Source organism: Drosophila miranda (genome assembly GCF_003369915.1).
Source record: "Drosophila miranda strain MSH22 chromosome Y unlocalized genomic scaffold, D.miranda_PacBio2.1 Contig_Y2_pilon, whole genome shotgun sequence".
Classification (NCBI taxonomy): Eukaryota; Metazoa; Arthropoda; class Insecta; order Diptera; family Drosophilidae; genus Drosophila; species Drosophila miranda.
In genome coordinates this window covers 10,420,793-10,440,248 of record NW_022881614.1, presented here as the reverse complement: position 1 = coordinate 10,440,248, position 19,456 = coordinate 10,420,793, and the positions used below count along the sequence as shown (strand labels likewise).

At 48.6% G+C, this 19,456-nt stretch overlaps 3 protein-coding genes, 2 long non-coding RNA genes and 1 pseudogene across 5 annotated transcripts; 2 read left to right on the top strand and 4 right to left on the bottom strand.

The window, feature by feature from the left end:
- Positions 1 to 147: 147 nt before the first annotated feature.
- On the top strand, positions 148 to 17,921 carry LOC117192731. The gene is made up of 3 exons (XM_033397474.1): positions 148 to 394; positions 17,142 to 17,657; positions 17,713 to 17,921. Exons 2-3 carry the CDS (start codon positions 17,424 to 17,426, stop codon positions 17,851 to 17,853), a joined length of 375 nt encoding a protein of 124 aa, XP_033253365.1. The 5' UTR covers positions 148 to 394; positions 17,142 to 17,423; the 3' UTR covers positions 17,854 to 17,921.
- Positions 633 to 1,160, top strand: LOC117193016 (annotated as a pseudogene).
- LOC117192729 (methylosome subunit pICln-like) lies at positions 1,090 to 1,975 on the bottom strand. Its single transcript, XM_033397472.1, has 2 exons — positions 1,773 to 1,975; positions 1,090 to 1,709 (listed from the first exon to the last, which is right to left on the bottom strand). The coding sequence occupies exons 1-2, from the start codon at positions 1,889 to 1,891 to the stop codon at positions 1,169 to 1,171; spliced, it is 660 nt and encodes a 219-aa protein (XP_033253363.1). The 5' UTR covers positions 1,892 to 1,975; the 3' UTR covers positions 1,090 to 1,168.
- LOC117192733 lies at positions 5,537 to 5,966 on the bottom strand. Its single transcript, XR_004474430.1, has 2 exons — positions 5,932 to 5,966; positions 5,537 to 5,803 (listed from the first exon to the last, which is right to left on the bottom strand). It is a non-coding gene; the product is annotated as an uncharacterized LOC117192733 (long non-coding RNA).
- Positions 6,366 to 6,994, bottom strand: LOC117192732. Its single transcript, XR_004474429.1, has 3 exons — positions 6,957 to 6,994; positions 6,700 to 6,876; positions 6,366 to 6,633 (listed from the first exon to the last, which is right to left on the bottom strand). It is a non-coding gene; the product is annotated as an uncharacterized LOC117192732 (long non-coding RNA).
- Positions 17,851 to 18,676, bottom strand: LOC117192730 (methylosome subunit pICln-like). Its single transcript, XM_033397473.1, has 2 exons — positions 18,534 to 18,676; positions 17,851 to 18,470 (listed from the first exon to the last, which is right to left on the bottom strand). The coding sequence occupies exons 1-2, from the start codon at positions 18,650 to 18,652 to the stop codon at positions 17,930 to 17,932; spliced, it is 660 nt and encodes a 219-aa protein (XP_033253364.1). The 5' UTR covers positions 18,653 to 18,676; the 3' UTR covers positions 17,851 to 17,929.
- Between the last annotated feature and the right edge of the window lie 780 nt (positions 18,677 to 19,456).

Below are 19,456 nucleotides of genomic sequence, written 5' to 3'. Positions count from 1 at the left end.
CTCCCTGGACTTCCGCTCGATGGCGCGTCGCCCTCAGCCCTGGCCACCTATCGTTCAGGTGGGACTGGAACACATTTATATGTATATGTTAATCCCCTAATTTAAGTCCGTCCATATTATATCTATATGTAACTTATTTATATTTGTTATATTAATTATTTCTATTTATCTATTTATTTATTAACCGCCCGTAGTGATAAGATGAGGGGGGTATGAATAGGCAGGCTTAGTGTAGCGATGATACCGTGTAAAAGTAGGAAATTGAAGTGAAAATTATAACGAAGAAAATGAATTGCTAAGCGTTTCATATGGTGGGAAGAGGAGCCACAGCAACGAGAGGGTAAGGCTGCTGCACATGGCAGGGAGATCCAAAACGTTGTTATTCAGATCTCAGGTAGGGGGTAAAACATCGACACCTCGACCTGGTCCACGTCTGTGTTGAAGGAAGTTACTGTAATGTTGTTTGTCGAGTAGAGTCCGTTTGCAGTTTTTTTGTCGGTTACTTTTGTTGTTTCAATTTGTTCGAGATGTCCAATTAGTTGGTATATTGTGCGACCTGAGGGCTTGGGAAGTACCCAGCCTTGGGATGACTGGCTAGCCGGCCTTGCCCCGAAGAAAACAAAGGTTCGTAACAACGTGAAGCCCCCGAGTACGGATCAGGGATGCTGACCAATGCCTTGCGCGGCTATCCTTTGGTGGGCGAGCGGATGAAAGTACCGGAAGGTTACAAGGGCCTAGTCCTGCAGGAGACGGAGAAGCCTTTGAGCGAGTCTGCTGACCGTCAATTGCGCCTCACCGGTGTTTTTGACGAGTTCACCTACTGGAACTACGATAAAGTCCCCTCAAACGGCGATCCCTTCAGACAAGCCATGCTTATGGCAGATATGGCCAAGGCGGTAAGTACAGGAAGCTCCAGTGCGACAAATATAAGAGTAATGTCTTCCCTTCCAGCTGTCCGAACCCATAAGCGATTTGGAGATTTGGAGGCAGAAATTAGACGAAACCTGGAAAGCAAAAAGGAAAACGATTCCTAGCTCTTTAGCGTGCTTACAGCGTTTATTATATAATATTCTAAAAGCTAATCAAATATAATCTTAACATTTCATACTTTTTAGTCTTAAATTTATATAAGATTTCAAATATAAATACGTTTAGTATCAGTGATGGTTTATTCATCGGCGTCCTCGAAGCGCTCATCGTCGTCGTCCAGGCTCAAGTTCTGCATGCCTCCTACTTCTCCCCCGTTCCGTCCAAGTGTTAGAGCATCGTCGGCCATATCCTGGTCTTCGAGGACCATTCCGCCAGCATCTTCCATGGCGTCGCTGTCCTCCGAATTGCTGTCAGACGAGTCTGGATGCAGGGCCTGGCAAGTAGTCATTGCGCTGTACATCGTATCGACTGTGTGTATATCCTCGGACAACAGCCAGCACTCTGTAACTTCCTCAAGCTGTTCGTCCACAGCATCCTCAAAGTTCTCATCGTGCTCATCGCTGCCATTGCCCTCGTCAACGTCTGCCTCTGCCCCGCCACCGTTCTGCCCATTGACGATTGCCGGCTGCGGATTTCCATACACGCCATTCCACTCCACTTTGTGGTCCAGCATGAAATAAATGCACTTCCTTGGGTTCGAAGAAATCCCATGAAGGCTCACTTGTTTCCACTCGATGGATATTCCCTCGGGTAGGTCAATTGGTTGCCAAGAGAGAGAACTAAGAGAGTCGAGACAATAACAATTGACGACGCCGGCATTTTGCACACCATTTTCGACTCACTTTTGAGCGATGTAAATCGTACCCTCGCCCACAATATTGTCGCCCAGCTTGAGCTTGATATTGTTGGCTGTGTACAGCAGTCCATGTTCCGGCGGGGAAACTGGCGTTATTAATACCATTTTGATACGAAAATTGCAATTAAAAAATATTGTTAAAAAAAGCGTCTGGCAGCAAAATAGTGTGATTTGAGATATACGGTCTGACCTTCGGAAATATACCAAAATATACTGTCTCATTTAAAAAATATACCATAAATATACTGACGAGTTCAAGCTCTATTATACATATTCCTCGTTTGTTCCAGTCCCACCTGAACGATAGGTGGCCAGGGCTGAGGGCGACGCGCCATCTAGCGGAAGTCCAGGGAGGCTCGATGGTGTATTAGGACATCGGGGGGAGCTGGAGGCGTACTGGGATATAAGTAATAGAATAGGATTAGTTATATGTATTAGTAAGGGGAAAAAGGGGATAAATAGGAGTGAAAATATTAGAAAACGTGGATTGGATTATGGAAATCGTGGAGCGTGGACGGAAGAGTAACGTCGAAGTTTGAAATTTTGTGCTTAAAACAGAAAGTTTGAAGTGAGTACAGAAAAGGCGGGCGATAAAATAGGTTGTAATGCAGAAAATTTTACTAACAGCCGGCAAGGAATATAGCCACCAGAACCGGGCCAGAAGGTTTCCTGGAGAGGAACACTGGAGTTCGAGAAAGTCGACTGCAGAGAAGAAGACTGTCCAACGGAACCTGAGTGAGTTCGTTCCAGTTGCGCGTGTGTGAGCCAAGTAGCGCGGTACGTGTGAAGGGGGAGGGTGAAAGAGGACGATTTAGCTGCCAGGGCGATTCTAGCCACACCGCACGATCGTTGCATCGCCTTCCAGTGCGTGCCACACGTTTTGTCTCATTCACCACGTAAAAACCCGAAACACTATTCACACACACACACGTATACACGGACCTATATAAATTTAGGGCTGACCGGCCACGGCCAGCGATCGCCCACGTCGTTTGAACTTAAAGAAAAAAAACATAATCCGCACTCCAAACACCGTTCCACATTAAATGTTATTTTGTTCCGTGTGTTGTCCTTTATTTAGTAATTAGTATTAGCTTAAACCGTTTAACGTAAAATCTTGGCCATTGGAAAAAATATGTAAAAACACCAACACCTTTCACGAACCTAAATCTGCGATCAATTGTTCGTGTCCAGAAGATTAACCCTTAGTGGGTGACGCGGGGGTCCCATCAGTCCACCGTATTTGGTCGAGCGATTTGTGGAAAAATATTGTTTATTGTTTATGTCCCGGGGACCCTTAACAAGAGCTCTTGGTAGGTAAAGTCTCCGTAGGGGCCCGAGTTAAATTAACTCCCGTAAAACGGGATCCACTCATCTACACATATTCCACTACGTATGGGTGAGGGTATCCCTGTTGATTGAACGAAATTTCAGCAGTTATTTCCTTGTTTGCCTTTGTGTCGAACGTTTTGGTGTTTCTTAGTGGTTAGTGATAATTTTGAATATAGCTATATATTAATGAGAAAGATGAAATTGTCAATTTACGATTATTAAAGCTTGGATATATATTGAAGCATGATGCATTAAATTTAAAATAGAGGGAGGACGCGTGGCGTAAGCCATGGATTAGGCCAGCCGTTACCGTTCCAGCAGAGGGTGGCCAAAATGAACGTTGTGTTTGGTCACAGGTAGGGCGGGCGCGCGGAGGGATAACACCCAAGCTTCACCCACTTGATAGCCGTCTGTTTATGATTTTCTTTGTTGTTGTTAGGTTGTTGTTAGTTTTGATGTCCCGAGAAGTAGTATGTCTCATTTTTTGTCTACATTTGGCGGGCAAGGGGAACTACCCAGCCCTGGGGTCGACAGCTAGCCGGCATTGCCCTCTGGGAAACAAGCCAAGTGTAACAAATGGCGCCCAATTTAATGGCGCGGGGTGATTGATGCTAGGGATGGATAGACGGAGGCAGTTAACGGATATATAAAATATGTGATAGGGACTTACGAATTACAGTTGAACATTTTGTCGCTATTCGATGTCGCAAGTGAACGTAAGTCACTGCCGTTCAACAAAAAAATGGACAGGGAGTTTGCGACGGACACATTGCCTGGTGGACTGTGATATCGAATAAATCTGTGATGGAATGTGATATTGGAATAAGTTAGAGTAAGTCATGTAGGTAAATGTTCATTGTAGTTTCGCACCTGTTTGTTTAAAACAAAGCCGCTTTCGTGCTTTTGAACCTGTTGTCTGTCTGCCGAGAGGTGGTGAGGAGTAGGTGGCCCGGGAGCCGTAAAGACAACCCGCGATGCATCTGTTGTCATGGCAGATCGGTATGATGGATGACAGGAACAAATCACAAGCAAAGTGAGGCTTCTCGTTTATCGGACATCGCTTAGAGCGATGACTAGAGTAGATGACAGGCCACACAAAGGTGGTGTTCGTAATTGTAGGATATCCGTAGGGCGACTGTCAAGTGGAGCGCAGAAACTGGAGCGGTTGCTGGTCCCGGCTAGTCACGTGTCCCCCTCTTAATGAATCTTGTAAGAAGAAGAAGAACTGTTAGGAATTTTTGTTGTTAGGTTTTGTGTTGTGTTGAATGTGTTTGAAGTTTGAGTGTCTTAGGTGTCGATCGAATATACATGTATGTTATTATTTATTTATTCAAATATTTAATTGCATATATCTCGTTAACGGCGCTGGTTGGCGCAATATTTATATCGGTATTTATTTATTTATTTTTCGGAGTATTTATTGGTCCGAAGCGTGGTGTTATTTATTCTTACTAGTTGTTTCTTTGGGTATTTATTTCTTTATTTATATATATTATCTTAGTTTAGGAGTTTCCCTTTTTTTTTGTAATATTGGTGTTGCTCGGTGCAGATGCCACAAGAAGGGGGAAGTCGACAGTATCATACGCGATCACGCGTAAACAATGGGGCGATGTTTGATCAAGATCGGGAGGAACTTGGAGCTGTGGGTGGGTTGCCAAGAACACCGGTCCAGGCCAGGTCAGAAGAATGGCCAATGTCCGATCCTACACCCACGCTTGCTTCCGAACTGGCATCAGCAGTCAACGTATCGTTGGCTCAGGCTCATGCGACACACAGGGCAGCGAACACTGACTCGATTAGTCGGGTGTTGCAGGAGGAGTTGCGTAAGGGGTTTATCGAGATGATGCACCAACTCAACGAGGTACTCCAGCCGGTTAGACAGCTGCAGCAGCAGAAGGAACCGCAGCGGGAGGAGGTTCACCACGAGCAGGAGTATCGAGGAGCAATCCCGAAAAGGAAGCCGTCTAGCACGACTGATGCGCCGATTCCGCCACCAAAACCATTTTTGGCTCGCTCGGGGCGAGGTGGTATTGGTCCGGAACCGTCTTCAGGAGTAGGACCGACCGCATCCAGTGAGCAGCATCAACGGGGTGGGCATCAAGCGCGAAATTGGCGAAACCCGATAGCACTCAGACACTCGGGTCAGGGTCGTGGCGAGGGTAGGAGAGCTGGTGGGATTCCTCGAGAAGATCCGCATCCAAATCCCCCGGGTTATAGACCTTGGCCACGGTGGGGCCGAGTCGAAAAATGGGACGTGACGTTCGACGGAGACAGCAACAAAATGACAGTCGAGGATTTTGTGTTCCGAATTGAATTCCTACAAGCCCAATGCCGCTGTCCGTGGGATGAAGTTCTAAAGGGATTTCATCGCCTGGTTACAGGAAACGCGCGGGAATGGTACTGGCAGTACATCCGTGACTGAACTACGAGTGGATGGTATGCGAGCACTGTCGGTGCGGGTGAGAAAGGCGAGATCCCGTTTTAAGCAAAGGCGAGCTATGAGGAGGCAGGTGAATGCTTCAGTAAAGCGTTGGTGCAAGAAAGACCCGAGAGTTTTCGCAGAAATCTCTATAATGGGCGAGTCCGTGCGAGGCCTGTTGGATTCAGGCGCTACACACAGCATGCTAGGGTGTAATGGTCAGGAATTCCTGGAGAAGCTGGGCGTGGAGGCTCGTCGATATTCTTCTATAGTGAAGGTAGCGAATGGGGAAGATCGCGCAATCGTTGGCCGAGTGGAATTACCGGTGAAATACAAGGGAGAGGTAAAAAGATTAACGTTTTTCGTATGCCCTTTCTTGGAACAGGAAATTTACTTGGGGGTAGACTTTTGGCGGGTATTCTCATTGGCTCCTGAGGTGATGGGAGAAGGTCCAGTAGGGTCATCTCACAGATTAGTGGAAGAAGTGCTGGCTGATCAAGTCGCTCACTATGTGGAAGGCCCGGAGAAGGAGATAGTGCAGGAAGAATGGGAGTTGTCAGAAGAGCAAAGGGCAGCCTTGGATCAGGTGAAGGCAGAGTTTCTGACTTTCGAAGCCGTAGGCCTGGGGAGGACGTCGAGAGAGACTCACAAAATTCAGTACAGTGATAGTCCGTGGAGCAACCGTACCACCGTGGTGCGAAGGCCGAGCAAAAATCGTTTCTGTCTCGATGCCCGAAAGCTCAACAAAGTAACCATCAAGGACGCTTACCCACTTCCTAGCATCGAGGGGATTTTGTCGCGTCTCGATCAGACGATATATATCTCCAGCGTCGACTTAAAATTCGCTTTTTGGCAAATCGAGCTGGACGAGCAGAGTCGACCATATACGGCGTTCACGGTGCCGGGACGGCCTCTGTACCAGTTCCGTATGATGCCCTTTGGCCTTTGCAACGCCGCACAACGCCTATGTAGACTGGTCGATAAGGTGATTCCGGTTGAGATGCGTTCAAACGTCTATGCGTATCTCGACGACTTGCTGATTATAGCTGAGGACTTCCAAACGCACGTGAAGATTCTGCGACAGGTTGCCGAGCTTCTACGAGAAGCAAATTTAACGATAGGGCTGAGCAAATCTCATTTTTGCTATAAAAACATTAAATACCGGGGATTTATAGTGGGAGGAGGAGCGCTGAAGATGGATCCGGATCGTGTGTCGGCCATTTTGCGCATTCCCGAGCCGCGATCTGTTCGAGAATTGCGTAGTTTCCTGGGAACTGCGGGCTGGTACTGGCGCTTTATGAAAAACTATGCTGAGATGGCCGGTCCGCTCACAGACGCCCTGAAAAAGTCGGGAAATGGAAAGTTTAAATTGACGGAGGAGGCAAAACGAGCCATGGGGGAGCTAAAAGCTGCACTCACCTCGGCACCAGTCCTGGTACACGCGGATTTCAAGCGGCACTTCTACATACAGTGCGACGCCTCACATTATGGAGTAGGAGCCGTACTCTTCCAAAGGGATGACGAGCAGAACGAGAGGCCCATAGCGTTTTTCTCTGCCAAACTGAATTGCCACCAAAAAAACTACTCGGTGACAGAGAAGGAGTGTCTGGCAGCCCTCATGGCGATCCTTAAGTTCCGTCCGTACGTAGAGCTTATGCCGTTTACAGTCATAACTGACCACGCCAGTCTCAAATGGCTCATGACCATGAAGAACCTGGATGGTCGCTTAGCTCGTTGGTCCCTTCAACTGCAGGCCTTCGATTTCGGCATAGAACACCGGAAAGGAGCGGACAATGTAGTGGCAGATACATTGTCACGCAGTATTGAAGAGCTGGAAGTGGATCCGAGTAGTATCCTGGGTTTTGAAACGGTGGAGTTTAAATCTGGAGAATATCAGGAGTTAAGGAAGGAAATAACAGAGAACCAAGACCGCTTACCTGATCTCCAGATTGTTGACGGCATGATATTCAAGCGCATGCGCTTTGAACGATTGGATGATCAACTGTAGGGCGCCGTCTGGAAATTGTGGGTTCCGAGTTCGCTGACGGCCGCGTTGATAGACAAAGCACATTCGGAAGAGAAGACAGCGCACGGAGGAATCGCGAAAACCTTGCACTTATTGCGTAGGCAGTTTTACTGGCCGAACATGGCGATAGAGGTGCGGGATTATATCCGACGGTGCACCGTGTGCAAGGAGTCGAAAGCGCCGAATTATCGGATGCAGGTCGGGATGGGGCAAGAAGTGGTCACTGAGCGCCCGTTCCAAAAACTTTATATTGATTTTTTGGGCAAATATCCGCAGTCAAAGAACGGTCAGGCCTGGATATTTATTGTAGTTGACCAGTTCTCTAAGTTCACATTCCTAAAGACCATGACCAAGGCCACAGCAAAGGAAGTTGTAAGATTCCTCGTTCACGAGGTGTTTTACAAGTTTGGAGTGCCGGAGATGATTCACTCGGACAATGGGGCTCAGTTCGTCTCGAAAACTTTTAAGGAGATGACCGATGCATTCGGAGTCACTCATATGAGGACGCCAGTGTATTCACCGCAGAGTAACGCAGCCGAACGCGTGAATCGCACAGTACTCAGCGCGATTCGGGCGTATCTGGAAGACGATCACCGGGACTGGGATGTGCATCTGCCGGAGATAGAACTGGCTATTAGGAACTCGGTTCACGAGGCAACAGGCGTAACACCATTCTTTGCAGTCTTCGGGCAGCAAATGGATTTGCATGGGTCATGCTACAAGCTGGCAAAGCGACTGCGGTCAATCGGTGAGCATGACATATCGCTGCTGGAGGGTCAGGACAAGCGACAACTCATCCAAGAGAGGATTCGCGCTAGTTTACATCAGGCATACGAGCGTAGTAGGGTAAGATACAACCAGCGAGCTCGGGTGTTTTACGCGAGGCCGGGACAAGAGGTATTCCGCCGAAATTTTGTCCTTAGTGACTTCGGAAAAGGCTTTAATGCCAAGTTCGCGCGCAAATTCATCCGATGCCGGGTAGTGAAGCCAGTAGGAGAGAACGCGTATGCTCTGGAGGACCTTAACGGCCGTCCCATAGGAGTGTACCACGCCAAAGACCTGAGAATGTAGTGAGGTGTGGGTGTGGCCTACGTTGGGCGCGGCAGAAGAATGCAGGGCACGCCGGCGTGTGCTCAATAGTGTTCCGGAATCCGGTGGGCATGCCCACGCGTATGTTGTCCCTCCTGGGACTGACGACATACTCGTGGTGGTGTTCCAGTCCCACCTGAACGATAGGTGGCCAGGGCTGAGGGCGACGCGCCATCTAGCGGAAGTCCAGGGAGGCTCGATGGTGTATTAGGACATCGGGGGGAGCTGGAGCCGTTACTGGGGATATAAGGAAGAGAATAGGATTAGTTATATGTATTAGTAAGGGAAAAGGGGATAAATAGGAGTGAAAATATTAGAAAACGTGGATTGGATTATGGAAATCGTGGAGCGTGGACGGAGTAACGTCGAAATTTGAAATTTTGTGCTTAAAACAGAAAGTTTGAAGTGAGTACAGAAAAGGCGGGCGATAAAATAGGTTGTAATGCAGAAAATTTTACTAACAGCCGGCAAGGAATATAGCCACCAGAACCGGGCCAGAAGGTTTCCTGGAGAGGGACACTGGAGTTCGAGAAAGTCGACTGCAGAGAAGAAGACTGCCCAACGGAACCTGAGTGAGTTCGTTCCAGTTGCGCGTGTGTGAGCCAAGTAGCGCGGGACGTGTGAAGGGGGAGGGTGAAAGAGGACGATTTAGCTGCCAGGGCGATTCTAGCCACACCGCACGATCGTTGCATCGCCTTCCAGTGCGTGCCACACGTTTGGTCTCATTCACCAAGTAAAAGCCCCGAAACCCTATTCACACACACACACACACGCGCACACGTGTACACGGACCTATATAAATTTAGGGCTGACCGGCCACGGCCAGCGATCGCCCACGTCGTTTGAACTTAAAGAAAAAAAACATAATCCGCACTCCAAACACCGTTCCACATTAAATGTTATTTTGTTTCGTGTGTTGTCCTTTATTTAGTAATTAGTATTAGCTTAAACCGTTTAACGTAAAATCTTGGCCATTGAAAAAAAAATATGTAAAAACACCAACACCTTTCACGAACCTAAATCTGCGATCAGCTGTTCAGTGCCAGAAGATTAACCCTTAGTGGGTGACGCGGGGGTCCCATCAGTCCACCGTATTTGGTCGAGCGATTTGTGGAAAAATATTGTTTATTGTTTATGTCCCGGGGACCCTTAACAAGAGCTCTTGGTAGGTTAAGTCTCCGTAGGGGCCCGAATTAAATTAACTCCCGTAAAACTGGATCCACTCATCTACACATATTCCACTACGTATGGGTGAGGGTATCCCTGTTGGTTGAACGAAATTTCAGCAGTTATTTCCTTGTTTGCCTTTGTGTCGAACGTTTTGGTGTTTCTTAGTGGTTAGTGATAATTTTGAGTATAGCTATTTATTAATGAGAAAGATGAAATTGTCAATTTACGATTATTAAAGCTTGGATATATATTGAAGCATGATGCCTTAAATTTAAAATAGAGGGAGGACGCGTGGCGTAAGCCATGGATTAGGCCAGCCGTCACCGTTCCAGCAGAGGGTGGCCAAAATGAACGTTGTGTTTGGTCACAGGTAGGGCGGGCGCGCGAAGTGATAACACCCAAGCTTCACCCACTTGATAGCCGTCTGTTTACGATTTTCTTTGTCTTTAGATTGTTGTTAGTTTTGATGTCCCGAGAAGTAGTATGTCTCCTTTTTTGTCTACATTTGGCGGGCAAGGGGAACTACCCAGCCCTGCGGTCGACAGCTAGCCGGCATTGCCCTCTGGGAAACAAGCCAAGTGTAACAAATGGAGACGTCTAACAAAAATAAATGATGGGAGTAAATATGTTGATTGATGATTTTTTTTTCTCTCCCTAAATGGGCGAGGGACCCGCACTATGTGGCCAGGATTGTGTATTCGAGCCCGGCAAAAAGCAAGCCAGGATGGCGGAGCTGTGACCTATTCCCTACGGATTGGCCAACAAAAAAAAATTAATTTGGGGTTTCTTTACTCCCCCCTCTGGAGCGGACTCACTCTTATGCTTCTTGGGTCTCTTTCCCGTCCCGCTAGTCCTGGTTCCTGGTCTCTCACTGATCTGGATCCCCTGGAATCACAAATTTATTTATCTTTTTTTTTCAGGGTGATGGCCACTACTCCATCCTCATCCCACTCACTTTTTCTTTCAGAACAAAAAAAATCACTAGATCACTATGTACGGTGCGCATGCTCCTCCGTTGCGGGAATTTCTTTCTCTGAACCCCCTCTTGGCTTAGCTGCTCTGTTTAATGCTCCCGGGCCGCTGATCCCCATCGCTCTCTCTTCTATCGCCCTTGAACTAGGTTCAAGGGCATGGCCTGATTCGTGCTGCTGGCGGCTCTCTTTTCTTTGAGGTATGGGTGAGTTGGCTTCGGGACTCCGTTATGGGATGAGATCGGATATCTTCTCTCATAACGGCTCCGGAGAGCGCGCGGAACTCTCACTCTCCAGGACCAGGTGGCGCCACTCTTCGCTAACCTTTTCCCCTTCAATTTTGGCCTTGCCACTCTGTTCAAACTTCTTTCCTCCTCACCGCTTCTATGGGGTATCACCTATCGATATCTTCGCATGCAACACCTAGCGAAAATTCGAGCGACCATGGCCGGAGAATTATTCGCAAACATCGAAGAGTTACACGTTTCCCCAAAACTGCTGGCCTTCCCGGACATTACGATGCCTAGGATCTTGCAGCGCCCAACGTAGGCTTACACCCACTGATCGGATATTCCCTACGTGAGTGCGTTTCCCTTGTTTCTGACTCAGTCTGAAGTTTTAGCTACAATTTTAGGTCTTTGGCGTGAAAAATCCCCACCGGCCACCCCGACAGATCCTCCAGCTCGTAGGCGTTATTCCCTACTGGACGTACGACTCTGCATTTTAGGAATTTCCGGGCGAACTTGGCGTTGTAGCTTTTGCCAAAGTCGCTGAGGGTGAAGTTGCGCCTGTAGACTTCTTGGCCAGGTCTGGCGAAAAAGACTCGGGCCCGTTTGTTGTATCGCTGGCTGCTCCGCTCATACGCTTGGTGTAGGCTGCGTTTAATTTGCTCGCGAATGAGGTGTCGCTTATCCGCGGGATCTAACGCGTGCACTTCATGTTCCGTCAAAGACTGCAGCTTCCTCGCCAGCTTATAGCAGTTCCCATTCAGAAACATCTGTTGTCCAAATACAGCGAAAAACGGCGTTACGCCTCGGGCTTCGTGCACCGAGTCACGGATTGAAACTTCGATCTCCGGTAGGTAGATGTCCCAGTCTCTGTGATCCTTTTCCAAATACGTCCTTATTGCAGCGAGTATCGTCCGATTTACTCTCTCGGCTGCATTGCTTTGCGGCGAGTAGACTGCTGTGCGCATGTGTCGGATCCCGAAGCCGCTGACCATGTCCATGAACGCCTTCGATAGGAACTGCTTTCCGTTGTCGGAGTGGATCACCTCTGGCACCCCGAATTTGTAGAATACCTCTTGCACCAGGAATTGAACGACGTTCGCAGCGGTCGCCTCTCTCATCGCCTTCAAGAAGGTAAATTTTGAAAAGTGGTCTACGACGACGAAAATCCAGGCCTGTCCCCTTTTTGACCTGGGATACTTTCCCAGGAAGTCTATGTAGATCCTTTGGAATGGCCTCTCCGTGACCACTTCCTGACCGATCCCGACTTGGCTACGGTAATTGGGAGCTTTGGATTCCTTGCATTCGGTGCAGCTTCGGACGTATTCCCGCACTTGTGCCGTCATCGCCGGCCAGTAGTGGTGCCTTTTTAACCTATGCAAGGTCTTCTTCATTCCACCGTGTCCAGCTGTGTGGTCTTCGTGGGCCTTCGCGATGAGGGTTTTCGCCAGTGACGCGGGAATCCATAATTTCCACATGGAACCTTCCACTTGGTCGTCGATTTGCGCGAAGCCCATTCGAAGTCTATTCGCAGGTCAGGCAATAATTCTTTGTTCCTGCAGACTTCTCCTTTCAACTCCTGGTATTCCGTTGATTTGAATTCCGTCGTCTGGAATCCGAGGATTTCCGTTGGGTCTAGAACCACCTCCTCGATGCAGCGCGATAGTGTATCCGCCACTATATTTTCGACTCCCTTGCGGTGTTCGATCTCAAAGTCGAACCTCTGCAGCCGCAATGACCATCTCGCTAGACGCCCATTCAGGTCCTTGAGTGACATTAGCCATTTAAGGCTGGCGTGGTCAGTGATTACCGTGAACGGCATCAATTCCACATATGGCCTGAATCTTTCAATCGCCAATACCGCAGCTAAGCATTCTTTCTCCGTTACCGAATAATTTATTTGATGTTTGTTCAGCTTGGAAGAAAAGAATGCCACTAGGCGCTCTGCTTTGTCATCATCCAGCTGAAAAAGCACTGCTCCCACTCCAAAATTTGAGTCGTCGCACTGGATGTAGAAATGGCGTTTAAAGTCGGCATGGACTAATACAGGAGCCGTGGTGAGAGCCTTCTTCAGGGATTCTATGGCCGCCCTCGCTTCCGTTGGCAAGAAAAACTTCCCGCGCGGATGCTTCTTCAGAGCATCTGTTAACGGTACCGCGATGGTGGCGAAGTCCTTGATGAAGCGCCTATACCATCCTGCGGTTCCTATGAAGCTCCGTAGCTCCTTCACTGAACTCGGGCTCGGGATCTTTTGTATAGCCACAACCCTATCGGGATCCATTTGCAGCGTGCCGCCTCCGATGATAAACCCCAGGTATTTCAGCGACTTAAAGCAGAATTTGGATTTTTGTAGACCTATCGTGGTGGCACTGGGCCACCAATCGCAGATATCGCAGATGCGTCTGGAAATCCGGGGCTCTCACCAAAAGATCGTCCAAATAAACGAAAACGTTTGATCTGAGCTGAGTCGGGATTACCTTATCCATCACTCTGCATAACCTCTGGGCAGCGTTACACAGACCGAAGGGCATCATCACGAATTGATACAGCGGACGGCCTGCAACGGTAAATGCGGTGCACTTCCGGCTTTCTGGGTCCAATTTAATTTGCCAGAATGCGAATTTGAGGTCGATGCTGGAAATGTAATATGTCTGGTCAATCCTGGATAGTATACCCTCGATGCTAGGAAGAGGGTAAGCATCTTTTACGGTGAGCTGATTCAGTTTCCGCGCGTCCAAACAGAATCTATTTTTGTTTGGCTTTCGCACCACCGTCGTCCGATTGCTCCATGGACTATCGCTGACCTCGATCACTCCTAGTTCCAGCATTTTATCCACCTCGGTCCAGATCACCTCCTGCATCGCTGGGGATTGAGGGTAATGCCGATCTTTAAATGGTTCTGCGCCCTCGATCAACTGGATCCGATGCTGTTCTACCGTCGTTGTTCCTAATGCGGCATCCTCATAGGTCAGAAACTCCTTCTTTACCTTCTCCAGCTCTTCGGGTTCCGTGTCTTCCAGGGTCCAAGCTTCCACATCCACGTCCTCCTGGCGATGTTCGACGTACTGGCTGATTTGTGACATTTGGATCTCGCCTACTTGGGCCTCGCTGGATCGCCTGGGCTTTTCTCCGAGGACTGTGGGAGCCAGCGCGAAGGATCTCCAGAAATCAATACCCAGGTACATGGCTTGCTCTAGGTACGGGCATACTTAAAACAAGATCTCTTTATTCATTCCGTTATATCCTACGCAGAGTTTGGTTTTGCCGACTATGGACCTGTCTTCTCCAGAGGCTGTCTTGATGATCGAGACATAATTGTCCATTTCCACCTCGAGGTCGGCAAGGAGTTCACGGCTGCCCTTTCCTAAGACACTAACGGATGCCCCAGTATCTAGGAGTCCAGCAATCCGATGTCCTCTTATCTGCACTTCGACAAATACTCTGGGATCGCGTCCTGCTCCTCGTCTGACTGCCTCGGCCACCTCTTTGCGAGTCTGTCGCCTTTCCTTAAATCTGGAACGGGCCTTTTGGAGTCTACGACTGACACCGCGCATCCCCTCCAGCTGCCTGTCATCAAAGATCTGGTTTCGAATTTGTATGTATCTCCTCATCCTCTCTTCGGCCGGTATGAACTTCAAACTATTTTTATTAAATTTATTCGGGCTATTATTCTTAATTTCTATATTGATTAGTGGACCATCGTTCATTTCTTCGCGGGCTTCTGTCCCGAGCGCTGATCTCCCGCTTTCATCATGCCCGATCGTGCGTTTCCCGAGCAATTTGGACACGTTGGAGTAAACATTTCTGGCTTTCCGCAGCGGTAACAAAATATTTTGCGTTCCTTCGCCACGCAGTCTCGGAACCCGTGGTCGAACTGGCCGCAATTCCAGCAACACAGCCTGAGTTTGTTCGCCAGGTGAGGTTCTTCTACTATCCTTGCTTCGTCTTCATCCAGAAACTCCGTTTCCGGCTCTAGCTCCTCCACTCGCTTCCCGGCTGAATGGAATTTCGGCGCAGGACGGAACGTAGACTTCTGCTCGCGTCCGCGAAAGTGGTACTCCACTTCCAGGCACTCTTCCCTCAGCTGCTCCACGTTTCGGACTCGGATCGCGTAAACGTAGCGCACTCGCACCATTTCGGACTCAACCAAAGGTGTGGTGAGTCTAGCTGCCAGCCTGCGCATCGCTCTAAAGTACTCTTCCACAGATTCGCCAGATTGTTGTCGTCGCTCATGCAAGGTGCGTAGCCGCTCGAACTCGCCACCCACTGCTCGGAACCGGGACACCAACTCGTCCTTCAAATCCTCCCATACTTCCGGAGGCCGTTCTCGGACAAATTGCCAATACCACTCCGCCGCTTGTCCTTTGACGAGATGGTGAAAGTCGTCAAGGACCTCGTCCCACGACCGTCGGTTCTGCCTACGGAGGAACTCGACCCTGAACACGAAGTCCTGCACCGTCATCTTATTTGGGTCTCCGTCGAAGTGGATTTCCCATTTGTCGACGCGTCCCCATCTCGCTCCTCTCCAATCATCTCTCCTTTCAAATGGTGGCAGATCTGTTGGACCTCCGCCGTCTCCTGATGTCTCCCGTCTCTGCCTTCCAGCACCTGGATCCAGGTCCGCTTCGACTATTCCTCGGCGCCAGTTCTGGCTCAACCTCGCTGGCTTCCTTGGAGGCGACTGGGAATTCCATGCGTCATCGTCCTTGGACCTTTTGGGAATGGTCCCTGTGTTCGGCTTCTGCCTGAGGTGAGCTAGCGGCTAGATCGCCGTTATTATCCTTGATATCCTTCTGGTCTCTTTCCAATCTCAGGTCTTGGATCAATTCCACGTTCTGGCGCAGAGGAGCCATCACCTCTGTTATGGCCCCCATGAGCTCCATAAAGCCGCGACGGATCTCCTCCTGCAGCGTCTTACTCAGGGTATCTGCCATGCTGCCTCTCCACGTCTCCTGTGCTTGCGCTATGGCGACATTTACTCCTGAGAGAATCTCGGAGGGCAGTGCGTTGGATTGGCCTGGCAAATTCCAGCTGTCGTCTCCACGCCCCTCAGCGCCCTGTGTGTCACCGCCTTGCATCTGTCCTTGGAGGTTACCTGGTGGAGGAGTCCTGCGGGTCATTTTCTGTTTAGACCGCAAGTTGTACGCGCTTATCAACTTGGCCCTATATTTCCCTACCTCGAACTATCCTATTTATCTTTTTATACCCGATACTCAAAATGAGTATTGGGGTATATTAGATTTGTGGTAAAAGTGGATGTGTGTAACGTCCAGAAGGAATCGTTTCCGACCCCATAAAGTATATATATTCTGGATCAGCATCAATAGCCGAGTCGATTGAGCCCTGTCTGTCTGTCTGTCTGTCAGTCTGTCCGTCTGTCCGTCCGTCCGTCTGTCCGTCCCCTTCAGCGCCTAGTGCTCAAAGACTATAAGAGCTAGAGCAACGATGTTTTGGATCCAGACTTCTGTGATATGTCTGGGGATATTCAAAAATCTCAGAGACAATTAAGGCTAGAGTAACCAAATTTGTTATCCGCACTCCTGTTAGATCTTACTATAAAACGTATATCTCAAAATTTCGCCCCACCCCCTTCCGCCCACACAGAGGACGAAAATCTGTTGCATCCACAATATTGCACATTCGAGAAAACTAAAAACGCAGAATCATAGATAATGACCATATCTATCAGATTGCTGAATCTGGATCAGATCGGATCATTTTTATACCCAAAAGGAACAAATCAATTTGCACTGGCTACGCAGCGCCCGACATCACGCTCAGACTGATTTTCTGTCTCTCTCGCACGCACTCTTTGTCGTGTCGTTTAATATTAGCGGCGTCTGCCGGAGGGGAGCCATACTGACTTAGTATCGGGTATAACCGGAGAGGTGCGGTGTCCGCAGCAACTCACAACGTTCCCCCTCGTTATTCACTACACTTATCTATTCTTCTTTCAGAACAATCGCCTAAACACTACCTATAACGCTAGCTCACTGATCTTCAGCACAAAAACACTTAATACGGCAAAACAATAATAAGGGGGAAGAGGAACCACAGCAACGAGAGGGTAAGGCTGCTGCACATGGCAGGGAGATCCAAAACGTTGTTATTCAGATCTCAGGTAGGGAGGGTACGTCAGGGGTAAAACATCGACACCTCGACCTGGTCCACGTCTGTGTTGAAGGAAGTTACTGTAATGTTGTTTGTCGAGTAGAGTCCGTTTGCAGTTTTTTTTGTCAGTTACTTTTGTTGTTTCAATTTGTTCGAGATGTCCAATTAGTTGGTATATTGTGCGACCTGAGGGCTTGGGAAGTACCCAGCCCTGGGATGACTGGCTAGCCGGCCTTGCCCCGAAGAAAACAAAGGTTCGTAACAACGTGAAGCCCCCGAGTACGGATCAGGGATGCTGACCAATGCCTTGCGCGGCTATCCTTTGGTGGGCGAGCGGATGAAAGTACCGGAAGGTTACAAGGGCCTAGTCCTGCAGGAGACGGAGAAGGCTTTGAGCGAGTCTGCTGACCGTCAATTGCGCCTCACCGGTGTTTTTGACGAGTTCACCTACTGGAACTACGATAAAGTCCCCTCAAACGGCGATCCCTTCAGACAAGCCATGCTTATGGCAGATATGGCCAAGGCGGTAAGTACAGGAAGCTCCAGTGCGACAAATATAAGAGTAATGTCTTCCCTTCCAGCTGTCCGAACCCATAAGCGATTTGGAGATTTGGAGGCAGAAATTAGACGAAACCTGGAAAGCTAAAAGGAAAACGATTCCTAGCTCTTTAGCGTGCTTACAGCGTTTATTATATAATATTCTAAAAGCTAATCAAATATAATCTTAACATTTCATACTTTTTAGTCTTAAATTTATATAAGATTTCAAATATAAATACGTTTAGTATCAGTGATGGTTTATTCATCGGCGTCCTCGAAGCGCTCATCGTCGTCGTCCAGGCTCAAGTTCTGCATGCCTCCTACTTCTCCCCCGTTCCGTCCAAGTGTTAGAGCATCGTCGGCCATATCCTGGTCTTCGAGGACCATTCCGCCAGCATCTTCCATGGCGTCGCTGTCCTCCGAATTGCTGTCAGACGAGTCTGGATGCAGGGCCTGGCAAGTAGTCATTGCGCTGTACATCGTATCGACTGTGTGTATATCCTCGGACAACAGCCAGCACTCTGTAACTTCCTCAAACTGTTCGTCCACAGCATCCTCAAAGTTCTCATCGTGCTCATCGCTGCCATTGCCCTCGTCAACGTCTGCCTCTGCCCCGCCACCGTTCTGCCCATTGACGATTGCCGGCTGCGGATTTCCATACACGCCATTCCACTCCACTTTGTGGTCCAGCATGAAATAAATGCACTTCCTTGGGTTCGAAGAAATCCCATGAAGGCTCACTTGTTTCCACTCGATGGATATTCCCTCGGGTAGGTCAATTGGTTGCCAAGAGAGAGAACTAAGAGAGTCGAGACAATAACAATTGACGACGCCGGCATTTTGCACACCATTTTCGACTCACTTTTGAGCGATGTAAATCGTACCCTCGCCCACAATATTGTCGCCCAGCTTGAGCTTGATATTGTTGGCTGTGTACAGCAGTCCTTGTTCCGGCGGGGAAACTGGCGTTATTAATACCATTTTGATACGAAAATTGCAATTAAAAAATATTGTTAAAAAAAGCGTCTGGCAGCAAAATAGTGTGATTTGAAATATACGGTCTGACCTTCGGAAATATACCAAAATATACTGTCTCATTTAAAAAATATACCATAAATATACTGACGAGTTCAAGCTCTATTATAGATCTTCCTCGTTTGTTCCAGTCCCACCTGAACGATAGGTGGCCAGGGCTGAAGGCGACGCGCCATCTAGCGGAAGTCCAGGGAGGCTCGATGGTGTATTAGGACATCGGGGGGAGCTGGAGGCGTACTGGGATATAAGTAATAGAATAGGATTAGTTATATGTATTAGTAAGGGGAAAAAGGGGATAAATAGGAGTGAAAATATTAGAAAACGTGGATTGGATTATGGAAATCGTGGAGCGTGGACGGAAGAGGAACGTCGAAGTTTGAAATTTTGTGCTTAAAACAGAAAGTTTGAAGTGAGTACAGAAAAAGCGGGCGAGAAAATAGGTTGTAATGCAGAAATTTTACTCACAGCCGGCAAGGAATATAGCCACCAGAACCGGGCCAGAAGGTTTCCTGGAGAGGAACACTGGAGTTCGAGAAAGTCGACTGCAGAGAAGAAGACTGTCCAACGGAACCTGAGTGAGTTCGTTCCAGTTGCGCGTGTGTGAGCCAAGTAGCGCGGTACGTGTGAAGGGGGAGGGTGAAAGAGGACGATTTAGCTGCCAGGGCGATTCTAGCCACACCGCACGATCGTTGCATCGCCTTCCAGTGCGTGCCACACGTTTGGTCTCATTCACCACGTAAAAACCCGAAA